Raw genomic sequence first — 26,817 nt, forward strand, 5'->3', positions numbered from 1 at the left:
CAGTCCTCTTAAGAAACGTAAGTAATAAAAATGCGAATACTTATTCTATCAGTGGGTCGACCCTTAACTTCGCCGGTACTATAAGCGCGTAAATTCTGCCTTTATCGAAATTCCCCTCAGCTTGCAGCTTTACTTTTATTAGGTTCTAAAAAGTCGTAAAATTCTTCATTCTATCAACGTATATATCGTTTTTCGTCAATTTTTATTATTGCTAAAAATTTTTTCCGGCTTAAATCGTGTTTCGCTGAAATTTTCGCAACAAAAACGCGGTAAATAAGAATGAAATATTTTTATTGTCAATTTAATCATATTAAATTTGTTCGTTCGTGCTTTACATGTGTTCTTTACTTTGCTTTGATATCGTAATATATTTCAAATAGCTCGAAATTCGTTACTCGTGTAATTTTTTCTTTTTCTGTCGTTCTTTTTTTTCTTATACCGTAAGGGTGGGTGATTTATTGGCTACGTTTTTGTAATTCATAGTGAATATTTCGAGTAATTTTTCTATACGGATTTTCTTCGAATGAAAAATTTTTCCAGACGGTGGATTTGTTTTGTTTTAGATTTATTTGCGCGTAGCTAATTTACTGTGTATTTTCTACGGAGTTACTTTTTCAGTGATTAATTTGTTTGCTTTTTTTATTTTATTCGCTTTTCCAAGTAAAATTGAATTTAAATCTCTTTAATGGTCATAAAAGTCTATGCGAGTCGTAAAAAAATCATAACTTTATTTCGATGCAATGTCGGAAGAAATAATTTTCTTCTTTCGAATTTTGGAAATTTTATTTGATAGATCTATAAAAAATTTAGTCGCTTGGTCGTGAATTTCAAAATTTATGATTACATAAATTTACTATCTTTGTACGAATATTACTCAAAGTAAAGTTAATTGTGATTACTGTAGTAATAGTAAAAACCGTAGCAATTTTTGAGGAAACTTAATATTTGGTCCTTTTATATCGATAGCATACCTTATTATAATGATATCGATTTTTATTAATGTTTTGAATTTTGATGGTTCGATATTTTGAGTGCCTCATCAAATTATGTACTTACTACTGGACGATTAAATACCTATTCAAAATATTCATTTTTGCCAGTAAGTAAATGATTTTTTCATTCGTACCTAAATGAAGTCAAGTTTCATTAATTTATCAATTTTTTTCGTTTGCTTCATCAATTTTTAACCATTGTAAGTCAGTTTTATTAATTTTTTTGACAATTTTGAGTATTTTTTTCATATTTTCGCTCTCTTTTGCTCATTTTTTTCCCACACACATTCCATAAATGTTTGCAATTTTTGGATAAATTTTGACTTTTATCTTTTTTTTTTTCAGTTTTAGACTGTTTTCGTGTCAATTGTATTAATTTTGGGGACGGGGCGCTAGATTGAAGTTGCAACTTGCAAGTCTCTAATTTTGACCCCCCCCCCCGCGCCACCGTGTCTTGAGAAATAAATCAAAGTGCATATATTATTTTTTATTGTTTGAAAATATATTTCTGGAAACATAAAAAAATAACTTTTGTTTTTGAACCTTTTTGAAATAAAAAATGTTAATCAATTTTTTTTTGCTCTTCAAGTAATAATGTTTTATAATTCAAAAATTGCAAAGTGGTAACCTTGATGGATTTTGTATTTAAATTATTTTGACCTAGAAAAAAATTACCAAACATTTTTTTTTCATTTTTTTGATTATTTTCGAACTCTCCCTCTCCCCCCCCCCACAAAAAAGCCCTGATTGTTACTTAAGCTGTAAAATTTCATTACAAGATATGCCAGTTTCAGGTTTTAACCTTCCAACCCCATTTGATCCCTCTCGAGAACCAAAAAAGTCTATTATTGACTCATTTTTTGCGGCTTTAAACACCACAGATGTATTTTTTTGGGATGTTGACCTTCCTACTTGGTCTCTCTTCAGCATTGCAAAAGTCGATTTTCAAGACTGTTTTTTAACTTGTAGACCAATCTACTGAATATAAAAGATGAGCCCTGAAGCGTTGAGCCTCTTTAAACGAAGTGTGACAGTGTTTCAAGTCATGCTCGAAACGGCCCATGGAAAAATTACTCCTATTTCAACACATCAAATGTACCCGTTAATAAATAAAAAAAGTCCAACGTATCCAACATAGACTTTATAATATCTCTTCGCGTGATAAACTGCGAATAATACTTCAGGGGGCAAAAGCACGCTCAGCCTCAGTATACATAGATGCAAAACCAATCTAATACTCGGTGACTCTTGGGATCTTAGCTATTTAGGCCGAGCTTCACCCTTTTTCGGGGGCCTTTTAAACGCTCTATTTGGCGGGTCATTTTGTCGGCGACCCTTTGTATACTCGTACGCCGATACTGGTAATTTATTAGCATCAATTTTAATGGGGGTTATACACGTAAACCTCGAGTCGAGTGCTGATAAAATGTAACGTCATTTATTCATTTTTCAAAGTGTTAATTCAACTTCAGGGACTAGGAAAATATTTTCATTAAAACGTCGCCATCGCTTGCCGCCACCAACACTTCGACCAAGCTGCAAAATCGACGCTCTATGGTTATAAATTCTGTCAAACCATTCATCGTACCTACTGTACAAAACATAGGTATCCGAAAACTTTTGAAATGTTTTCTACCCCTAAATATATTCAATATTACACGTTTGGAAACAAAAATTACACCCTTTTTTGAGGTACTATGATATATAGGAATAGTCGGCTGTAGTAGGTACATCTTGGTGAAATATTTTATATCCTTTATATATAACGTTTCCATAAACGCTTTTCCAGTAAATAAAAACGCAATAATCGCCGTTTGCGTGAAAAACAAGCTAAGGGTCGAAATGGTTATATTATTCAAAAGCTCTGCTGATAGACAGCGGATACACGTTGTATTTTGAGGGTAGATGAGCTTTGGCAACCCTCAATGAACATTCCAGATTTCCATTCGTCGGCTCGCCGTCGTCGTCGTCTTCTTCTTTACTCGTACACGCAGACACGCTCGCACATATACGTTAAAATACATCAATCATCGTGTCCGGCGACTCTTCTGCATTCCGAACATGGCTTCATACTCATGAACTGATCCAATCTGCATATATATTATACTGCTTTAAAATATTACACTTGTAGATATGCCCGGTGATAAATGAAGATTTTTCAAGACATTTCCCAGTTGTAACAATATACGTCCGTCAAGTCAGCCAATACCATGCCATGCCAGGGTAAATATGTTTTCCAAAAGCACACCAGTCGGCTTGCTTTCCTCCATAGTATGCAAGGGGGTTTTCCACGCTCAAAAATGCAAATCAGCTGACACGACGATTATTAACAACGCGTACACGATTTTTCCGACCAACTTTTCCTCTTCTTTTTTCGCAACATTTTACTCGTACACGAGCGCAGCAACGATTTCATCGTGTTTCTTTCTCCCTTTTATCGAAGAACCGCTTACGTAACGATTTATATACTATATTTCTTATATACTTTTATACTATACACAGCTCCATAGGTCGTACTCTGGATACGACAGTTTTAACAATCTACCCGCCTAATTCCTGCACTTTTTCCCGTTCATTTAATTAATTCTCTGGTCGCAATAATGAACAAATCATTGGTTCCTTTACTATTCCCCTTTCACTTTCCATCACTTAACACGCCCCAGCAACTCGGAAATCGTAATTTTTACTCAACGGCGGAGCAATTTTCGCGCCGTGTCGATACCGACCAAAAAAAAAAGTTTTCTCACATCGACGACTTTTTCTACTTGGCGAAACCTACGATGAAATTATTTTAATCCAGAAAATAAATAACCAACGACTCTATATAACTTTAATAATCGCTAAGTCTATTTTTAAACTTTCCCTCGACGAATGTCGCCCTTTCGGAGAGATTTTTTGCAACGATGCTTTCGTCAGCAATTCTTGGTCAATTTTCGCTCGTTTAATGCGTCTCGTCGCGATGGAGGCGGCGACTTTCTTCGTCAATCAGTTCAGACTATGCAGTGATTTTATTCGTCGTGAAAAGTTTCTTATTTGTAAAGGGTGAGAAAAGTTCTGCGAGTGGTAGAGGTCATAGGAAGTGTTTTTTTGATGAAAGATAAGTTTAACGAAATTTTCAAGCAAACATTCGTGACATTTTTACGACTTGGAAAATTGAAATCAATCGAATACCACGAAAGAAGTCACATTTTTTATGTCTTATTGATCTTTCCCCTCCCCCTCCCGCTGCATAATATTTTTTTGCTTGAAAATTACTTACCTACGTAAATAAAAAAATAGAAGAAAATCAAATTAAACGGTGCAAAATTGCTTGAAATGTGTTATTATTGTTACCATTTATTGGACGTTATACCTACCTGGATCGAACAGTAAGATCCCAAATACGTTATTTTTTTGAGAGCTTTAGGAGTACCGTTTCAAAAATATAAATTGACATTCAAAATCACCACTTTAAAAAACCATAAGTCACTTGCTTTTTCATTTTTTTAAAAATTGGGGACTTATTCTATGTTCCGAAGGCTCTTGTATCAAAAAAACCCAATTGAAATTCGAAATCAGTGTTACCAACTTACCAAAGCACAAAACACTATGTGTAGGTATCATATGATTTTTAATTTTTAAAATCAAAATCCATATAAACTACACGCCAATGGGACTGTATGTTAACAGACACATCTTGGAGGATGTAAACCAACAAATAATATTCCTAAGGACTACCTTCCCCTCAACTCCCAGAAAGAGTAGCACTGAGCTCTCTACTTCCATGGCGTACCAGCACTGAGAAGAGGCTTCAAAGGAGGCTGAACCCAGGAGGATAATCTCAACAGCCCAGAGACAGTTGCTCACTCAAGGAGGCCTGGAGCATCCATACTCCCGGATATTCAGTGACCACGTCTACATACCAGCTATGCAATACCTGGTGCTTTGTGGAATCCAAGAGTGATTTTATGCCCCAGTCAGTGCTGCCAGTGTGGGGGATCTTCTCCCATACAGAACCAACACCTCGTGATGTCGAGACCAGACTCATCTCCAGTGTTGGGGAGCGAAATTGTTTTTGTTCCGGTTCAGGCTCCGGCTCCGGCTTCTAAAATTAATTTGTTCCGCTCACGGATTCTGCTCTTACACATTAAAAAATAAGGGTTCGGGTTCCGCTCCGCTCCTGGAGCGATAAAAAATTTTGTTCCACTCCGCATTCCGCTCCAGGTTTTGCTCCGAACGAGTTTTTTGGGGTTGTTTGTATCACTACTAGAATAGGTTCGGATTTGACCTTGAAAACCAAAATAACCTGGGTATTTTTGTCAAATTTTGTGGAAAATCCAAAAATCATTGCTCAAACTCCAAAAAATGGACAAAAAATAGCGCAAATTATTAATTCCTTGAAAGTGAAACTTTAAAAAGTTGTCATGTTGAGCCACTCATTCATCATCAGTACCTGTGATAATGACATTGTCTTCACTCTTTGGTCTGGGAATACATAATGGGAAATAAAGTAAAAAAAAAATGTAAATGGGTGCCAAGCCAAGTGCCATGTCCAACTGTCCAATTAAGAAATCAAACCTGTTAACTCCTTTATAAAAATCTGATGACAATTTTTGATTTTTTCAGAATCTTTATCTTTATTCAATAATCCGAATTTGGACCCAAAAAATGATTCAAAGAAAGTTTTTACCAATTTGATTCAAATATTCAAGATTCAAGTTTATTTTATCAATTCCAGTAAAAATTTGCAAATTTGGTCGGAGCGATAAAAAGGAACAAAATTCTTTTCAATTCGGTTCCGGTTTTCGTTCCATCAAATTCCATTTTTCCGCTCCAAAAACGCTCCGATCCGGAGCAGAATTCATTTTTTTGTTCCGGTTTACGGTTCAGCTCCGGAAAAAACCCAAATTTTCTTGCGATTCGGTTCCGATTCTGTTCCGATTCTGTTCCGCTCCCCAACACTGCTCATCTCCTCTGCTGTAGAAGTAATGAGGAGAAGAAGCTTGGAAAATATGGATTTAACAGCAGTCGAGTCCAACAGCCTACTCATGCTGGAGGAAGCAAACGAAGACATATTTCTACAAGGGCCCTTTGCACTGGCACACTGTGTCAGCCAAGACCTCAGAATGTTGGCTGGGATAGCTAGGGACTTCATCTGCCACTTTGGAGGTAGCAAGATGCTGCTGACCCAACCACATAAGCGTAAAATCAAAGGAATAGTAAGCCAGGGTTACTACATAATATTCTGCATCATCACAAAAATCCACTACTACAACAAACCAACATATAAAAACTTCTCCCTTGGCATCCAAAATCTTGCCAGGGAATGTACTAGGAGAAAAATAAAAAAACTCGCTATCCCGTGGATTGGATGTGGGCTGGACCAGCTTGACTGGGGCCAGGTATAGTCAATCATCGTGAGAGAATTCAGGGAGATACCTATCAACATCAAGGTGTATAACTGGACCCTCCCCCCCAACACCCACTCTAAAACTAATTAATATCACTTGTAAATATGTAGCTACATATAATAGTGTAACAAATTATCAAATATTCTCCCCAAATATAACTTATTTAATTTAATTTACATAGTACAATGGATGTATATTATAGCAGTACCCTAAGCTGAAGGATGGAAGAAACCTATGGTATGTGTCCATCCTCAGCATTCAAAATTACTCCAACTTTATCCACTATGTAAGGTGGGACTGAGTGTTCCCACTTTCACACATAAGAAATCATATCCTTTTGGACAATCCTGCTCTAGATCTCTTTCTGAGGTAGTTAAGGGTACAGTGGTGCCCGGAGACCTCCAAGGCTACCCCTAAATGGGAGATGGGTCAGGGGTCGCTCCAAATCTGCGGAAGGGGGGAATGGGTGAGCAGTCCCAACCAAAACTGGGGCCCTCCTAAGCAAAATTGAAACACTCTCAATCTTAGCTTAGCTTAAGTTGTACATAGCTTTTATAGCTAAATTTTAGTATTAAGTTTGTCATTTCCGCGGGAATAAGTAATTATAAAATGTGAATAATATTCAAAAATAAACTTTTTTAAAAAAAAAAAAGAAACAAAAAAAGAAAAAGTCAAAGTCCGTATCCTTTTGTGAGAAGAGGGGGGTGTTTTAATCCTGGATTTGGTGTACATTTGAAAATTGAGATTTCACAAAAGATGAATTATTTACAGATTGAAAAGTCAATTTTTGAAAAAAATATGCCTAAGAATTTTGGTTTATTTTTTCCAAACAAAAACAGATTTTCAAATATCAATCACTATCGATTTTTGAAAGATCACTTTTTGATAAGGAAAGCATAATTTTTGCCCATTTTTATAATCTTGAACATGATTAACGATAATGAGTTGATTTTTAGCGTTTGATCAATCGAATTTTGACCATGATGGATTTTTGATACAAAGGCCTATTTTAGAGCCCAAAATTAATTTCTCATTTTGATTTTGATCATGTTCCACTGTATGTACGAGATCAAAAAACGCAAATGAATCGATTTTTGAGGTTTGATTAATCGATTGTCGATCATGGTTGATTTCTGATCCGGAAGTATCTATATTTTTGTAGCTAGGATCAAATATCTCAATCAAATCGATTTTTGAAATTCGTTTAATCAACTTTTGACGATGATCGATTTTTTGATCAAGAAGTCGTGGGGTTATAAAATGACCTCGTATGTTGCTGGAAAAATTAGTTTATGGGTAGGATTATTTCCGAGACTGGGGGGAACGGGAACTCTACACATTAGCAGTGTGGCCATATATCTTTCCTCTTACACTTCCATACTTGTATTTCCCAAATGCTTATATGTACCCTGTAATAACACGACGATTTTGAATTAGAAAATTCGACTAAAAAAGAAACGCAATTTGACAAATTGCAACCTATCAGGAAAAGAAAAAAAAAGTCAAATAAGTTGGGATTTTCAGATGACACATGCGATACACCCTTGGCTAGGATGTCATTGCTGGCAAATTAATCTTTAACCAAATTACTTTGGTAGACCCTCTTATAATAACTACTATCCATGATGAAATGCATCACCCCAATTACCAACATTAGGTTGTTTTTACTCGAGTTCTCTTCAAAGATTAATATCTTTTTGTAGTAAGCACTGAGCAGCAACCGGCAACGATGTGATATACACAGCGAAAGCCAAAGGGCGTATTTTGTGAAATAATTTCGTTTATGAATTGTTAAAACATAAAGCATTCTCATGTAGAAGCACGATGAGCTTAAGCCGAAGAATAATCCCTTCCTGGCTCCCTCTCCCAGTAAAGTTAGCTGTGTTGTAGTAGATTTTTTAAAGAAGTGTAAAACGAAACAGCTTCGAGTTAACCGGGTCAAATTTAATTTTCTTGATTGATCATCTTTTAGCTATATAAACAACAAGATGCCAGCGGGTATTTTTTTACATTCTGCAAAAAAAAGATCGGTATTGGGAAAAAGAGTCGTGAAAAAAAAAGGAAAGGAAATTCGACGGTCGTCGTCGTCGACGACGTCGTATCTCGAACTCGATACGACGATCGTTATACGAAGCAACATACCGTGTTTTTGAGAAAAATTCCTCATACAAGTTCATTACTGAACGAAGCTTCCACAAGTTTTATGTCCATTTAAGTTGAGAAATAAAACCACCGGTGAAGGGAAGTCGTAAAATCACGCCGTTGACGAAATCGACGATATAACGACGAAAAGCCGTGGAAAAAGCGGAGTGCTGAATGGAATATTTCAGTCAGGATATTTCAGGCGAAGTAATAAAAAGCAAGCGGCAGTCTCCCGGGGGAGGGGCGCAGCTCGTAAAAGTGGGGCCGTATATATAAATTAAGTTGGCCGCCGAGGAAGCCCAAGACCGTTTGAAAGTTCTCGGCGAACAAGTCGCTCGAGCTATAAATTTCCAAGTGACGTCCGGAACGAGAGCTTTCAGTTTTTCCTCAGCACTTCATCAGCGTCTTTAAAAGTTCATGTTTTAAAACTTAAGGAGGTTTCGAAGAATAAATAAAAATAAAAAAAAACTCGACTTTTATTCGGTTCGCGTCGCTGCTGCGGAATTGTCACTCGATGAAATTCGACTTAATCGACGACAATGTCTGTCGAGAACATCATTTTTTTCTTCTCTCACCCGGGTAAAAATTTCATTCCATTTGTCGCCCACGTGAACTCGTCGCGTCTCGTGTCGTAGTGTAAAGTTCGTTTGGACGTAATAAAATTTCGTAGTAATTTGAAACACTTTGAGAACCTTTACACCGAGAACGCTTTTGCTCGAGTTTAACCTAGCTCTCTCGCGCGACGTCGTATCCGTAATATTAATTCGATCCTTATATAGGAAAAGTTATATTCAAGTTTAGTAGAACTACAGTTCCGAAAATTACCCCAAAACTATCATTAAATCGTTGTAAATGTGACTTTTAAATACGGCTCATTTATTTTATCATTTTCAAACTTTCTTCGCGAGCTAAATCTAATAGCGGCAATGGAATAAAATTACACATTTTAAATTTATAAACGCTTAGAAGCAAACTGGCGTATGGTAAATATGTATTGTATACCAATGTAGATTTGTTTATAAGCGACCAAATTTTATTATCTACCGGTTAGTACAACAGAGCATACGAAGGGGACAAAAAATTCGCAAACATTCGCCTTTTTCAAAGGGTACATTAACCTTCTATACAAGTTCGTGTGTTAATGAACGCTAATTCAATAACTGTAATGTATTTTTTAATTTTTAAAATGTGAAAAATCCCCTCCCCCCTGGTCCCGACGTAGCCGGTGCTAATTCTATTTCAAAAACATGTGTATTTTATGAAAAAATAGATTTTTAAGAGATAAATTTAATTGATTTTTTTTAGTGATATTTTGCCTGTGGAGTGTTAAACGAGAACTCAGTTCTAGTTACTTAGGTATCTAGGTAGTAGGTACATTACGGTGGATTTCAAAAAAAAAAAATGTTGGAGAATATTGACCAAATTCAGTAAAGATCTTTATTTTGAGTTGAAATTCACTTAGAAAATATTTCAGCCCCGGAGATATTCCTGGACAGAGTTAATAGGTTCTCATTTCCTCAAAGGGGGGGGGGGGGGGATTTTCGAAAAAACTTGGGTTTTTCGCTCCAGCTCCAATTCAACGTGTTTTGGGGAAAATAGCCCCATTCCAAAACGTAGAATTTGAGTCTGCGCCGACTTATGTAGGCTATTTTCATCAAAATCTAGACAACTTTTAGGGCTCTACTGAGCGACTGAAAATTTGCAAATCACTAATTTTTTAATAAATTCATGTTGTGAAAATATTTTTCCCATTTTCAAGTTCCTGAATCGATTTGTTGGCGTTTTGAGCCGTCCTGAAGCCTCCAAAGAATTTCTGGATTTCCTAGTTTTCAAAAATTTGAATAATGAATTAGCAGAAACATTTTTTGAACCGGTCAAAGCTAAATTGAAAGAGAATGCAAAAATATATCATCATCCAAAATTTTTGATGGCAAATTGAATTTTTTTATTTTTGGTAAATTTTTGAAAATCAAATGTTCAAATATACAAAGAAATTAAAATTGTATCGAATTGACTTGGAAAATTAAAATTTGGTACGCACCCTTTTTTCGATCTCCTTAATCGATTATAAATAGCTTCGAAACGTTTTGAGCAGTTCTGAAGCCTCCAGCAAATTTTTGAATCTTGAAATTTCCCTAAAATTTTATTCAGTGGAGTTGGGAAATGAAATTTACTCTGTACGCTGATTTCAACATCATGCTGAGTCCATTAAAAGTCACTTCAAGCCGTTCTAAAGCCTCCAGCCATATTTTGAAAATTTCATGTTTTCGAAAAGTGCCATCTTGAAACTATTTTCAATCGACTCAAAATATTGGAATTAAGGTTTAAGGTATGTAAATTTCAGTTTTCCAACTTGATTGGACAAATACGTACTTATTTGGAGAAATTCCAACTTTCAAAAATTTTCTGAAGGCTTCAGAACTGCTCTAAACGGTTTTAAACCATTTATAATCGATTTGGGTGATCGAAAATAAGAGCAAAATAAATACCAAATTTTAGCCTTTCCAAGTCAATTTGGGCACTTTTTGGGAGTTTGATTTTCAAAAATTCATCTCCCTAATAAAAAACACCAACCTCAAAAACCAAATTTACCCCCCCCCCCTTCATTTTACGGGTGTAATAATCTTGTAATTATAAACATCCACCCACAAAAAAACGGTACCAAAAATCAAAAAATGCATTTTAGCTCCTGAAATTTCAGCTGATGATGTATTTTTCTATACTCTTTTAATTTAGATAGCTTTATCTGCGATCAAACTTTGATTTTTGTGAAAAAATAGTTATGCCACTTTTGAATTTTCTACATATCGGTCAAAAATCGAGAAATAAAATTCGGGTTCTGAAATTTTTCCTGGTGATGTATTTTTGGACATACCTATTTTCAATTTTTATTTGTTCGGTTTTGAATAATTTTCACTTTTTTGTGTAACCTGCGTTATGAATGAAGTATAATGTTTTTATTTCACAAATTTTTTGTCATTTTTATTTGTAGCTGAAAATATTTTGAAAGTATTTTGTGTAATACAACCGGTTTTATTGCTAATTTTAATAAATATTTTCAAAAAAATAAATGAAAAATTTTAAAAAGTTGTAATAAATTAAGATACCTACTTTTTGAAAATGGATCTGAAATATGTAATAATCTCAATTGCAAATTAGAGCCACTGAAAATGATCATGCCGCAGCCAACATTGCCTACAAATCAAAAGAATCAACCTGAGACACTGGCCAGTTGTTCTTTAATTTTTCATATTATTGTGCTCTTCTCGTAACGTACCTATAAACAGTGGAACTGTGCCTTATTTGTGCTTCCGTACGTGGCTCAGGTTATGTTTTCTTTGAGATGGCAAGGTTCTTGTTAACGTTGATCAGAATAACTCTACAAGAACATTTTTACGCATAATAATAATTATTATTACCTGTGTTATCTTATGTGTATGTTATTTGCTCTTCAACGATTTCTAATCAGATTTTTCTGTTTGTTTGAATTTCAGAGCACGAGCACAGGACAGGATGTATTGGACACGGTGTTTCGTCACTTGAATCTTATCGAAACATCATACTTTGGACTACGCTATGTCGACTGCAACAATCAAACGGTAAATACGCTCAGAAAATTCATCATTGATATAAGTAATTTTATTATTCGTTGGAAAAACGACTTCACACTCGAGAGAATTCAATTTCATCAAACGTATCTCATAATTACGTGACGCGACATTTGCTCGTCGATTTTGAGATATTCGCTACAACCAACGTGATCATGCTTTCTCGACGAAGTTGCACCAACGCACACTCCAAAGGAGGAAAAAAAACTGAGGCAAAAAAAGCGAAACTTTATTCGCTAAAAGGCGAATGAAATTTCAAACATGCTAGTTTTTCGATAAACAAATGACATATACAGATGACAAAAAACATGTTTTTATGTTTCGGTATACGAGCTTTGAAAAATATTCACAATCTAACTTTTTACCGTGTGTTTGATTTCTAAAAGGGAATATCGAATTGGCGAATTTTTCTTTTTTTTTTTTTCGTTAACCATAATATAAACGTACGTAGTTATATGTGAAACATTGCGTTGAAAAAGTAATTCCAACTTTCACGCTATTCGATTGATAATTTTAATTTTCCATATTTGTTCAAACAACTTTTTTTTAATCTGCCATTTGGTGATCTGAAACATGTTGTTGGTAAACTCATAATTTTAAATTTAATTCTGTTACAGCACTGGTTAGATACGACGAAAAAAATCACCAAACAGCTAAAAGGTAAATATAACAAGTCGTAAATGAAAAATAAGAGCAAAAAAACACGCTATATACTTATTTATAATAATGGATATTAGATATAATTACATTGTAGATACCTATTTATATTTTTAAACGAACGCATTAACATAAAATTACCGAATAATTTCGAAAATGTGTAATAACAATGTTTTAATATTTTCATAAACTTTTTACTCTCGGTAATCTAAAGAAAGTGAATTCATTCTGTATTTTAAGCCGGAGAAAAACTTTTAAGCTTAATTTTTATTTCAGTTTAACAAACTTATCGTCTTTAAAGCAATTAAAATATTTTAAACCCGTTTTAAGCGGCATTAAAACGAAGAAAAATAAGTCGCTGTTTCATTCGAAGCGAATTTTTCCATTATTCCAGATTTTCAGCTCTAATTTCATTTTCTCGTTTTGTGGGATGTATTAATTTTTTTTCTGCTCTTCTCTCGCATAAAAATCGTAAAATAGAAAATAATTAAGAAAAAGCTCGAGAAAGGCGGTTGCTGCTTAATTATAATAATTCATAACGAAATTGTGTTTTTATTGTGCATCCTTTCGGTGTACAAATTTACGTTTCGTTTTACTTCGTCTGCTACGCGAAATATGGATGAATTTTTTCGGCACCGCTGTCGTAAAATATATTTTGACGCGGTACGATTTCCCTCCCCTCTCCTCACTCGACCATCCATTCGCCCGAAATACCAGAATTTATACGTTGTTGTATCGGAGGAAGCTAACCTAACGGAATAATTTAAGAATGCTTTTAAAAAAAAACCTTGTTTTGGCTGAAATTATATTCTTGTTGTGTTTAAGAGCTAATTTTCGAATTTTTAAAAAATATGCGAGTGTAGAAGTAAAATATGAAAAATTACTAGGTTTATGATCGTGGAAAAAAAATTTCGTTTGAAATTCTCACGTAATGCGAGAGTTTTATCAAGGGGGTAATAATATCTCGTTTATCGACATTACGTGAAAGAATTCATTATTTATGGCAAATTTTTTCTAGCCTTATTTTTCCGATGGGGTTTGAAAATTTTGTTTAAAAGTGACTCTTGATGTGATATCTGCTTAATTTACTTTATCGAGTAATGAATTTTGTCTAGAATATTTGTATAATTAGGTATTGAAGGGTGAGGGAGGAAGTGAGAAAGACTAAAATGAGATTTTTGCGCTGAAGGAATCGAATTACATGCAAAAAAGGCGATTTCTGTTACTATTTCTTGTAAACAATAGGATCAATGTGTAATACAACCTTTACACTGTTTGAATTTTGAAAAGCGATGGGAATAGGTTTATTAGAATTCTACACTGTTGAAAGCATAGGTATCTATATCTATGTACATACATTTTCGATGCTTATATTAGGTACATATTATTATTATGAGCTTCGAGCTCGATTTATGCCTGGTGCGTCTATCGTTTCGAAGTATCGATAGGTTATTCGTGTTTAAGGGGTTGTGTAAATTTTTGAAATGTTTTTTGAACTCGCCGAAAAAGCTTGAAAAGCGTATTTTTTCAGTTTACTCTTGAACTTTGGTGTACATCTTCATTCTTTGTGATTGTTTCCTATAAAGGATACCAGCTTAGCATTGCAAATTTTTCAAAAAGCACTTCCGCGAAGATGAATTTGCGTATCGTTTTTTAATTTTCATGTATTTTTTTTTTTTTTTTTTTTCAAGAAAAATGTTGGGTATTTAATGCTTTTTTATAATCAGTTGACGGACTTCACAAATATTTGAAAGAATTAGAAAATTTAAAAAATCATTACTCGCCTGTTTCTTTTTTAGTACTTTTCTGTGAAAAAATAAAATAGAAAAAAAAACTTTTCACAATATTTTGAGAAAAATCCTTAGGCTATTTAATTTTTTTTTAGAAGATTTTAAAACGAAAAGGATGGAATCGGCACTGAGGCAATTCAAAAAATACTTATGAAAAAAAGGTTGATCATAAAATATTCAAAAAAAAGTAACGATACCCGGAAAAAATAATGAAATTTTGACTGAACAAAAACTGGTCAAATGTATGATGAAAAAAGTACAAAAAGGTCTCGAAAATTCATAAAATTTTGACCAAACAAACCTTGATCAAATAAGTCGAGGAAAAAATTCAGAAAATTCATAAAAAGTTCAGGAAAAAATCATGAAATTTTGAACAAACCAAACTATGTAAAATTTGCGATGAAAAAAGTTTAGAAAATTCATCAACAGTTCAGCAAAAAATTATATTATTTTTTAGTGAACGAAAACTGGTTAATTAGATGATGAAAAAAAGTCCACTAATGTCTTGAAAAAAAGAAAAATGTCTACGAGAAAGTTAAAAAAAAGTTGACTCAGCAAAGCGCAGTTGAAAATTGTGAAGAAATAAGCCCAGAAAAGTCATAAAAAAGGTGTGAAAAAAATCTTGAAATTCGAATACGATTTTTTTGTTGGTGAAAAAAGTTAAAAATTGTCATTGAAAAAGAGTTTCTGGAATCTCGTATTTAGACAAAATTAATGACGAATGACATTTTCCGACTGAACAAAACTTAATGGAGAAGAAAGTCCATCCACATCATTTAGGAACTTTGGAGAAAAATTGACAAACAAAATTTTTTGATGAAAAAAATTGTCAATAGTGGTGATGTAAGAAATCAAAAAAAAAGTAATAAAAGAGCTAGTCAAAAGTCATGAAATTTCGACTGAACAAAAAGTGATGAACATGCTGATGGAAAAAAGCCCGGGGTTGATGGTAATCTTAAAGTTTTAATTGAACGAAAACTCCCAAAAGTTATGTTAAAGAGTCCACAAATGCAAAATGTCACTAAAAAAGGTTTGGAAAAATCGTAAAATTCTCTCTGAGCAGAATATTAAAATTTACATCAAAAGGGCAGGAAATGATCGAGAAAATTTTCAAATGAATGGAAATTGATTACATTTATTGTGAGTGACAAAAGTCCAGAAATATCATTAAAAAAGTCAGGGCTGAATCAAAACAGACAAAATCAGGCGGAAAGTCCAAAAATATCACAGAAAAGGCTCAAAAATTCCTTAAAATTTTAATTGAACTGAAACGTTGGAAAATAATGGCCAAGGAAGTACAAAATAACCATTAAAAAATTCAGAAAAAGTGAAGAAATTTTGATTGAACAAAAATTGTCAAAAATGATGATGAGAAAGTTCAGATTTGCGTGTTTGTCATAGCATAAAATTTTGACTGAACAAAAGATGTCGAGAATGCTGATGAAAGAATTCAGAAAAGTATAGGCAGTGTCATGAAAAAAGTGGTTAAAAATCGCGAAATTTGGGCTGAGCAGAAAATATTAAAAATGGTTCTCAGAAGAAATCCAGGAAATTAGTAAAACTTTGAAGGAAAGCCATCAAATAATAACCTCAAAACAGATGAAAAAATGCTCTAAAATGTCATAAAAATAGCTCAAATTATCTTTTTAAAAAATCTTGAATTGGAATAAGTTATTTGAAAATATTATGAAAGTTCTCAAAGTAACAGAAAATTATTGAAAAATGAATAAAATGTGCAACAGTTGATAAAATAATGCCTAAAGTGGATTTTTTTTTGTAGTTTGAGAAATAATTGGCGCAAAATTGTTGAAAAATTTGAAATCACAAGCATTCCATGAAATATTACTAGAATTGTCCAATTAGCATCAGATTGATTTAAAATAGCAAAAATTATTCAAAAAGATACTTTAAAATACAAAAAACACATTAAAAAGTCAAAAAAATTTAATTGAAATGACAAAATTGTTTTCAAAATTTCTAGAAAATGATCAACATTTTAATGAAATGAGATCTGTCTATTGATAACACTTGTCAGTTTTTGTACAATTTGGAAAAAGTCGAAAGTTTGATTTCAGGAGTAAAAAATTTTACGTTGTTCATTTTTTCGTTTTTGTGCCATTTTCTCGTGAATTGGAGTTATTTGACACGTTTATCATGAGTTTTATACAATTTTCATAATTATGGAATGATAGATTTTTTTAGTGTTGTGACTGCTTCTTCAACTCTTATTCAATCATTTTCTTCATTATGATTATGATATCAATTTTCGAAATGAATTACAAATTTTTTTAAGTGGACAGTCCTGATTTCTTTTCAGGTATTTTTTAGGGAATTTTCTTCAATTTTATAATGTTTTCTCTCACTTTCACTTCTCGAATGATTTTTACCATCCTGAACAATGAACATATTAAAAAATTTATTTTTCTTTCCTTTGTTTGAATTCCCCGCAGCAATTTACAAATATACGAGGACGTTTGAGAATTTAAACAACTACCAGCATAATTATTTGTAAAGATGTAAGTTCGTACACTTATACATATTATAAAGGACATTTGGAACAATACGTTTGACTGACCTAGATGACAAGGTGGTGATGATGGTTATCTATCAAAGTTGTTAGTACCTAATTAAACGCCAAAGTAGAAGATCGCTAAATGCCCTTAATTAGTCAAACGATGAAAATAGTATATGTATTTCAATTGATATTTTCGACACGAATAAGAAGTGCTCTCACCATAAATAGCATTTTACATGCGAGCGAAACGAATTACCTATAAATAGTTAGACGGGATGTTGACCCGGTGATTTTATTTCATATACTTACTTTTGCGGTTTAAGACCTTTTTTCTTCTTACTTTTCTTCGTCGATAAAAATTTTTAATGCAGCTCGTCGCGTCGTTATCAAAGATAAATTTATTAAAAGTGAAAATCTGTAAAAACATTTTAATACTGTGCTTTTCGCCCCTCTCTTTTCGAAATAAAAACACTCGACGGGGTGAAGCTTCGGTGCGCGAAAAATTCTTGGGTAAAATTATTCAAAATTGAAGTATCGCCAATAAAACCCTTTTTAATGACGGTACGCGTAATATTTTCATTATTAAATTTGTACTACATACGAGTTTGAAAATCATAACCGTAAATTTTCATCTATTTTTTATGGTAATATTATCGAACTACTGTAATGATCTAATTGAAAATCTTGTCGAAAGATTCGCGCTATAAATTAAACGCCGTGTTTTGGACGTTCTCCAAAATTCGACAGTCGGTTCGGACTGCACAAGCAAGACGGTGAAATATGCTAACAGCGTTTTCGAATTGTATTGAAAAATTAAAGCGTATTCTATTCGTATACTCTTAGGATAGCTTAGCTATACTAGGTACTATATTAAAAGGTATCGTGTATAAATTGCGAGCGACGAACCGCATTGATTGGATTTTTGTTGTTTACAGGGAAGGATTCGTTCACTTTGTACTTCGGAGTTAAATTCTACGCCGCTGATCCTTGCAAATTAGTCGAAGAAATTACCAGGTTTGTAGTACGAGTATATATTTCCTCGAGCGTTTGTTTGATTTTCACGTGCGAAAGAAAAGGCAACGCGGATGTGTTTTTTACCCATTTTCCCCGATGCCGTTTTACACCTGTTAGTCGTACTTTCTTGTTGCTTCTCATAGATATGGAAAGTTTTCCATTTACTTACTCGTATGCGTTGCTTCTCGACTGTAACGAGATTATACCTATCTGCATTGCGAGTCGAGTTTAAAGCTTGTTTGAAATTTTGTCGTGTGTTGGCAAAAAGTTGCATATTTTTAACGCCTTGCACGTGCTGTGTAGTCAGAAAGATGGAAAGTGAACGAGGGGTAGGTACCTACTACCTATCTCGATTCTCGATGGTATTCGGTATGTGAAACACGAATATAAGCGTGTTTGGTGTTTGTAAATTTGAAAACGATGCCATCATCAGAGAGTGAACATGTTGACAGATGGAGCGTTTAACCGATACGATGAATATAACACCGTCTTGTCAATTTATATATCGCCGTTGAATAGGCGGTAAATTAAAATTTTTATGAGGTCTGAACACGTTATATAGGAAGCAACGATGGGAAAAATTGATGCAAATGGTGGAAAAATTCGGCGAATTTTAACTATATCTATTTATTCTAACGCATATCGGTTCTGTATCTTGTCAAATACTATCTGTCGTATAGTGTTAGAATCGAAAATGTCGAGTTGACTGATAAAAATATATGCTTTTTGAGTGCTAAAAATAGTGTCGATGAAATGAACGAGTGAAATAAATGGATGGAATGAGTTCAATTTAAGCAGTTTATAGTTTGGCGAATATTGCATTTCCATATGTCATATTTATTTGCATTGAAGGAAAGAGTGATTTTTTCAGTGCTTTTTCAAAACAACCGTCGGAGCTTTGAGGATGAGGTACGTTAGGATGGATTGGAAAAAAAACGTATCATGTGTGAAAAAGTTTACTTAGAAATTACTTGGCCAAGTGGTGAATTTTGATTCAATTTTTCTCATAAACGAATGAAAACTTCATATTTTTAAAATAATGAATCAATACTTCGGAGTCCAATCTCTCAGCCTAATAATAACAAAAAAAAATCAAAAATTCAATCACGCTTGGAAAAATTGCTTCAAAATTCACTATGGCCAAAAGTCATTCCGAAATAATTTTTTTGCTATGACTTCATGTAATTTTTCCTAAATTTTATTCCACTTAAATAAGTTCAGTTCATTTTTTTCGTAATATTTAATAATCTGCCCATTTTTACGAAACTTTTCCGAAATTCTGAGATATTTCATTATTTTTTAGTCGTTTTCAATTGTTTTCATGTCGATTGAACAAATTTTAACCTTGTTTTATGCAATTTTTGCTAAAGTTGGTTCAATTGCATAAAATTTCATCAGTTTGTCATTTTATAAAACGATTTTTATGCAATTTTTTTCCCTAAATTTATGAATTTTCTGTAACTTGAATGTTATTAACCGAGTTTTTACCAAATTTTTACTTATTTTGCTCTTTTTCGATTTTTAATTGTTTCTAAGTTGTTTATAAAGTCATTTTAACATGTACTTCTTTTTTTTTGAAATTTGGTTTCATTTTTATGATTTTTGTCATTTTTACTGACTTTTGCCAAATTTTGTTTGTTTTTGATTCAAGTTTGTCAGATTTTGGTAATTTTTGGTAATTTTAATGTTTTTTTTGATTGGATTATTTCTGTCTGAATTAAGTTTTTTTAAAATCGTGTTTCATTCCATTTTTGCTAAATTTTGTTCCATTTCACTGAAATTTCATCAATTTTTGATAATTTTTGATTTGTAATTTATGAACACGTTTTATGCTGTATTTTTTGTAACGTTTACCAACTTTGGCTAATTTTTATGAGTTTTTGACATAATTTTTATTGATTTTAATTATTTTGTGGCAATTTTATGCTATTGTACATTTGTTTTGGCAATGTTTGGATTTTAGTCAAAGGCTATAGGTGGATAAGTATGGTGAATTTGCCCCCGAGAGCATCAGGGTTGATATTTGCATGGGAGGTTGGTGCCATTGAGCACCTCCCTTAGGAAAGTTTCAGACCCCCAGGACCCCCCCCCCCGTTTTTGAGAGACCCCCCCTTTTCTGAAATTACAATAAAAAAAAATTTCTCAGCCCTATGAGAACCAATTTTTTAATTTTTTGGTATGTTGTAAACATCCATAAGAGGTATCCCCACAGAAATTTTTACCCCCCTCCTCCCATATTTTCCCCTCAAAATGGCGTTTTTTAGCTTCATTTACCTGTTTTAGCGATGATCATGATTCGGCACAAAAATGGGAATAGTATTTTTAAGTGTGTTTTTGACCCCTAAAAACATACCTATATTTTTTTCAACAAAATTTTTTTGGTGGGTCGTGGTCAAAAATTGAAAAAACTTACAGAGGGGGTAAAAATGGATTCTGGTGTAAATTATTGTTTTTGGTAAACGAGGTGTCGTTTCCATATGAATCGAACCCCCCGAACACGAATATGAAGTCCAATTTTATGCTACCCTCATCCACACCCCTCCAGTGCCTCTGCCCCCATCTGAATTTTTTACAATTTTAAAAGTTGCGGTATTTTCATAATATGTATTGGTGTCGTTTTCAGATGAATCAAACACCCCGAACACGAATATGAAGTCCAATTTTATGCTACCCTCAACCACACCCCTCCAGTGCATTTGCCCCACCTCGATTTTACTAAATTGAAAGTTGAGCTATTTTCATAATAATGGTGTCGTTTTTATAAGACTCGAATACCCCGAACACGAAAATGAAGTTCAAGTCAGAAAGATGGTGAAAAAATGAAAAATTTCACCGTATTATCTAACTTTACTCAAGATGATAAGCTGAAATTTGATAGGTCTAGATACCTAGGTACCTTCACTTTTATAAATTCTATCCTGGTTTTGAAAATTCCACGTTTCCAGAAGTGCTCCAACTTTCATCCTAAATGTCAGATTTTTAGCAGTTTCTTGTATAAAATTTCCATTTTCTGATTCTGCAACGGTTTCTATTTCATTAACTAGCAAATTCAACTCCTATTGGCCGGCTTACTAAGGCGTCTTCCCCTGCCCCAAAGAACATGCAAATTGGATCATTTTAACGCGTTTAGTCACCGTAATATAAATTGTATTAAAATTAAAGCACGTAGAAACGAATTCAATAATTGTATAATATTAAGCATCGGTGATGGTGACGACGACGCGGAAAAAAGGGTACCAAATAAAATTTCACCTCTTAGGCTCAGCTCAGCTCACGGATGGTGAAAATAAATTAAAAATTTTATTATCATAACGAGTTTTCGAACCCCTAATGTGTCGATTGCACGCGACCGCAGGGATCTCATTTTTTATATTATTTTTGCCGTAGGGTTCTCGAATGCTTTTCTCTCACAGTCTATGTAACGAAGTCAATTATCCTTCTCTCGAAAAAGAGGCAGTCTGAATCCTTTGAAAGTACAATACCGTATCGCAGGAGAGAGAGAGTCTTGCTCGTTGACTCGTTTTCTTATTAAAATAACATACACTATACCTAAGTTTAATTTAAATATCGTCTTGCGCCGCAAAGGTTGCCTCGTCGACATCTCGACTCGTCGCGAGACGAATTTTTAAATTATATTTAAATTTTAAATTTATAAACGAATTAAAATTTCTAATTTCGTTTCATTTTCCGAAACAAAGCTGCCAGTGCTGGAGTAAAGGGCACCTATGAGAGGCGGAAAAAACCAACGCGAAAAGATGGTAGCAATTGCTGGTAGGTTTATACGAGAATGGTCATTAGGAAGATTTTTGCAACGCGAACGGCCAAAGTACTCCCGAAGGAGATACGATTTCACGCAGCAGGGATACCGTGCTGTGCTCTGTGCAACCTCGAATTAGCGAATAAAATAATTTAAGAATTAATTATTTTTACGTCATTATTGAGGGCGAGGAGTGGCGAGGAGGTGTGGCGCATCGGCGTCAAGTTTAAAAGTTATATTCAGAAAATGTACGCGTTTCATTACGGTAACAACGAGAATAATAAAGGATGAAAGAAGAGAGGAAAAAAACGCGTGGCGTGAAAAAAAAAGAAGCCAAGCTTAAAGTTTAAAGTTGTAACCATTAGAGGAAACTTTAGATATTAACTTTCACTGCTTTTCTTTGTCGGCTGCTGCAACCTAAACTGTGGAAGATTCTCGGTTATTGAATATCAGCAGAATGGGTGAAAAAGGCTGCAAAAAAAAAGAAGAAAAAATGAACGTACCCGCAAACAGAGCAGTTTATAATGTAGAAGCCAAATTAAATTCAGATGAAGTGCTAAAGTTTTAAAAATGAATTATAGAAGAGGGATAATTTTTTCAACATCTATAAAAAATATTTAATGGCGTACCATTAAAAAATTTTCATGACCGGTGAGATTTGCATCGTGCACCAAAGGCCGCGACGATATTTAGCTTTCGCTTGAGAAGGTATAAATAGAGTAAGAATGTCGTCTTTGGATGTCTCGTTTAGTCTGTTTAAAAAAAGAAAAGAGTTGACTTTTTTATGGCTCGTGTTCTTTGAATTAGGATTTGATTAAGCATTTAAGTATTAGAGGAAAATTAGTGAAGTGATGATCTAAAGCATCCCACTGGCAGAAAAGTTTTTGAACCAGATAAAGCTGAATCGAGAGAGCATCACCACCCAAAATTTTTGGCGTCAAAGTGCATTTTTCGATTTCTGGTGAATTTTTAAAAATCAGATTTGGACCAAAAATGCGAAAAAATCAAAATTTGACCAAATTGACAAAAAGCTGAAATTTGATGTATCTTATTTTCGAGACTCCAGATCGATTAAAAACGACTTCAGATCATTTTGAGCAGTTCTGAAGCCTCCAGAAAAATTTTTAAAAATTGAAATTTACACAAAATTTTACTCAATGATGAAGTTGAGAAGCTAAAATTTACTTTGTATCCTAATTTTGAGTCGCTGAGTCGAAGGTAGTTTCAGCCGTTCTGGAGTCTCCAGTCATATTTTGGAAATTCCAGATTTTTAAGAAGGGTCATAAAAAGCGTGATTGGTCCGTCATTTTGGAACCGTATATTTCTCCAGTGATTTCACAATTTAAAATTTGAAAAATTCACTGCACCCTTGTCATTTGACGAAGATAGTTGAAATTCATTCTATGCTCTATTGTTCAGTTGCTGAGATGTCGGCTGGAGATGATTCTATACCGTTTTAGAGCCTCCAGCACTTATTGGGATTCCTGGAGAAATATCTGGTTTCAAATGGGGCAGAAACCTATCCTGGAAAAATTGGGTATAATCGATCAAGTTGGTCATTAACAAGCACCAATCGCATTCATTCGTAATAAAGTTGAATTGAATGGTTTTTCGGGCTTTTTTTCATGAACTAGAATTTTCAGAACGTTGCTGGTGACTTCAGAACCGCTTAAAATCCTATTTAATCGACTCAGCATGCTCAAATTAGGGTATAAAATTGATTTTAGTTTCGGAAATTCCAATTTTCAAAAAAGAACTTTTCGAACCGGTTTGAAACGATTTCTGGGCGATTCGGGAGGGGGAGGTGGTGGAAAATAGGACGCAAACCAAATTTCAAATATCTAGGTCAATTTGGTAACGTTTTGATTTTTTTGATTTTTAGCCTTTGAATTCTCAAATTCGCCTTATGGTATTTACAATGGTCTTGAGATCTTATAACTTGAGGAAACTCTTGTGGAATTCTACTTACGAAATAAAGATATTTTTTTCTACAAAAATACTACTGAATAAGCTGTACTTTTTTTATAACTTACGTTCACGTGCACAGACCGAAGAGCTAGCTCGTAAAACTAACCATTTGCATATGAGATAATTTTAAAAATATACCAATAGGAAAATTGAATAAACTCGTCGTCGGTGCCTGTAGTGAGTAAAAACAGTTATTATCTCGTTCGAATGTCCGGCTCATGCGGATCGTGCCGGTGAAAATTCACATACTCGGAATTTTTCCACCATATACTCGTATATATTCGTATAATCCTAGCAAAGTTGGAGTTTTAATTCGTGTGAAACGTTGAGAACACGCGATTCCTATTCCTCTATGCGTAGCACTGTGTGTCGATTCCAAAAGCGAAATATTTTTCAGGGCGGATAATAACGTAGTTAAGGTTTGGCCGACCATGCTGATGTTCGTGAACGCTTAGGGCTATTTGATTTTCGAGTATCAGCAGTTTTTCGAAACACACCAACACTTTACCCCGGAAACGCATTGCCCCTTCGTAGCATCGTCCAGGTAAACGATCGTAAATTACGGTAATAGCGCCCAGGCCCAGATCTGTCTTCGAGAAAAATGTTAATTGCGTCTTTTTCAAGCTTTGAGGAAATTTTACAAAGTAAACGAAAATAATTAAAATTGCCCTCTGAAAATCATTAAAATTTTATTTCAATGGCGTTTCCGAAACGGCTTCCCGACCTTTTTTCTGCTCTCTTCCTTTACTTACTCTTTTTTTTCCTTTTTATTCCGACCAGTGTTTTATCACTTCTTTAAAAGAGAAAGGTTTCTCTTTTTGCTGTGGTTTCTTTTAATTGCATCTTTGCCCCGATGAAATATGCACGATTTTAATCTGCTTCTCGGATGAAAATTATTTTCACTCGATTATCGTTTATTTTATTAGCATTTTCGACGCGATGTGGTCGAATAAAATGCAACGAGTAATAACCAGGAAATGGCAGATAATCAAATCGAACGTAATGTTTTATTTTGTTTTCTACGAGGTGGTCCGGATAAGGTGATGTGAAGTATTGAAACTACTCACTCGTATTGTATTCCTAAATTGGACGTACACAGCATACTTTTTATTAGGGTGGTTCACGAAAAAACAAGATGACGAAGGATTTCGATAAAATTCTGTGGAAACCTTCATTTTGAGTTGAAAGTCTCTCAGAAAAAATGCCAGCCCAGGAGGTGTCCCTAAAGGGGAGAGGTTGGTCCCCAAAGAGTAGATTTTTCAGAAAAGTTGTAGATTTTAGGCTCCTGACCCTCTGCTGGAGGCTCCAGAATTTCCCAAAATGGTTCTAAACTATTCTCAGTCGTTCGAGTGTTCTAAAATAGGGTAGATAGATCCCGAATTTCAGCTTTTTCGGCCAATTTGGTATAATTTTGGTTTTTTGCATTACTGGCCCTTTGGTTTTGAAAAATCCAAAAATGCACCCTAGTACTTGAAATTTTAGGTGGTGATGTATTTTTGCATGCTCCTTCGATTTAGTTGTATTCCTTTTGAAAACATTTCTGTCGGTTGGTTTACTTTTCTTGTTTTCTCCACATTAAAAAATAAACTTCCACTCCTGAAATTTTGGCAGGTGAAAAGTATGTTTACGCGCTCTTTTGATCTAGATTCGTTTACCTAAAATAAAGGTAGAAACACCATTCGATCTTTGCAACTCTTTGCCAAAAACCCTACACCGGAGTGTGATCCAAGTCTGAAAAACAACTGTTGTTTTGCTCAGCTCCCCCCTAGCCATTGTTGGTACCTACGTACTTGGTAGTTTAATTTCTGGTAGACTTTACAAAGTAAGAAACAAATTTTTAGCCGGTAATGTTTGGTTTTCGCTTACTTTTTGTTAACAGAATGCTCAAAACCTGATTTACACAATCGTCGACTTAATCCGAGAAAACTTTTCGCTTTGTGTGTTGCAAACGCGCTGAGAAGTGAGCCCAAAACAGGGGCGGTTTTTCAACCGGAATGATTCGATGAGGTTTACTTTTGTAACTTTGTATAAGCCTGGTAGTATAGTTTGTAATAGTTGAATTAAGTTAATTTTGCAAAAATCAAATTCATTCCGTTTTTTATCGTTGACAAGAATTGTGCGAGTTAGCTCGCGGATTAAAATTTTGGTATGTTTTGGTTTTGCGATCAATCTTCATTTTTTAGAGAAAGAATAATCTAATTTAAGCGCGATGTGGATTGTGGATGCTGGTGGTGGGGGGCGTGTGGAATTTAGTACATCGGATTATTTCGAGCTAGACTGCCTCAAGATACGTGTAATGTGGGTTTGAAATACTCAAGTTTAGAAATGGTGGGTGCTGTGTTGCTGTGTATACTGAATCGTCTAATGTGTATAATTTTGGTACCCGTGTATGTTACTCAAGTACCTAAATGAAGTAGTGCCCGGCTTTGAAATTACGAGTACCAACGAGAATCATTTATAAACCCATAGCGACTTGAAAATGATGATGGTCGGGTTTGAAAAAAATGAATAGTGAGAATTTTCTCAATTATATCCCTCGAATATGACTCGCAGGCATGTGTAAGATCGATAAAGGTATTCTAAACACGATCTAATAGTGATAATGTGGCGGCTTCAGGAATAAAGCAGAGCAACGTTGGAAAAGAGGAAGTGTTTTTTTTTAACCCCTTGATGAATAATGTAAGAAGTAGGATGTTACAATAATACTGGGATTTCTTTGTGAACGTAATTTTTTTTCAATTTCTTCGCGGTTATTTTCAAAATGGCACTACGAATAGGTAAATTTATTCCTTTGTAAAATTCTAACGACTATTGTTTCCTCTTCAGGTATCAATTTTTTCTGCAAGTCAAACAAGATATACTCCAAGGACGTTTACCAGCGCCATTTGACTTGATAGCTGAATTAGGAGCATATGCAGTACAATGTGAGTATAATTTGGATTTTATTTTAATGTTTAAGAAAGGTGCTGGGTTGCTGTGAATTT

At 34.1% G+C, this 26,817-nt stretch overlaps 1 protein-coding gene across 3 annotated transcripts in view; it reads left to right on the plus strand.

The window, feature by feature from the left end:
- The window catches only part of LOC135836482 (band 4.1-like protein 4), a 148,107-nt gene that overhangs the window by 85,780 nt on the left and 35,510 nt on the right, over positions 1 to 26,817 (plus strand). For all 3 annotated transcript variants that reach the window (XM_065351351.1, XM_065351352.1, XM_065351353.1), the window contains exons 3-6: positions 12,019 to 12,123; positions 12,750 to 12,792; positions 18,030 to 18,108; positions 26,660 to 26,757. In XM_065351351.1, coding sequence (XP_065207423.1) covers positions 12,019 to 12,123; positions 12,750 to 12,792; positions 18,030 to 18,108; positions 26,660 to 26,757 — 325 coding nt within the window. The remainder of the gene's footprint in view (positions 1 to 12,018; positions 12,124 to 12,749; positions 12,793 to 18,029; positions 18,109 to 26,659; positions 26,758 to 26,817) is intronic.

Source organism: Planococcus citri, chromosome 2, assembly GCF_950023065.1.
Source record: "Planococcus citri chromosome 2, ihPlaCitr1.1, whole genome shotgun sequence".
NCBI classification, from domain to species: Eukaryota; Metazoa; Arthropoda; class Insecta; order Hemiptera; family Pseudococcidae; genus Planococcus; species Planococcus citri.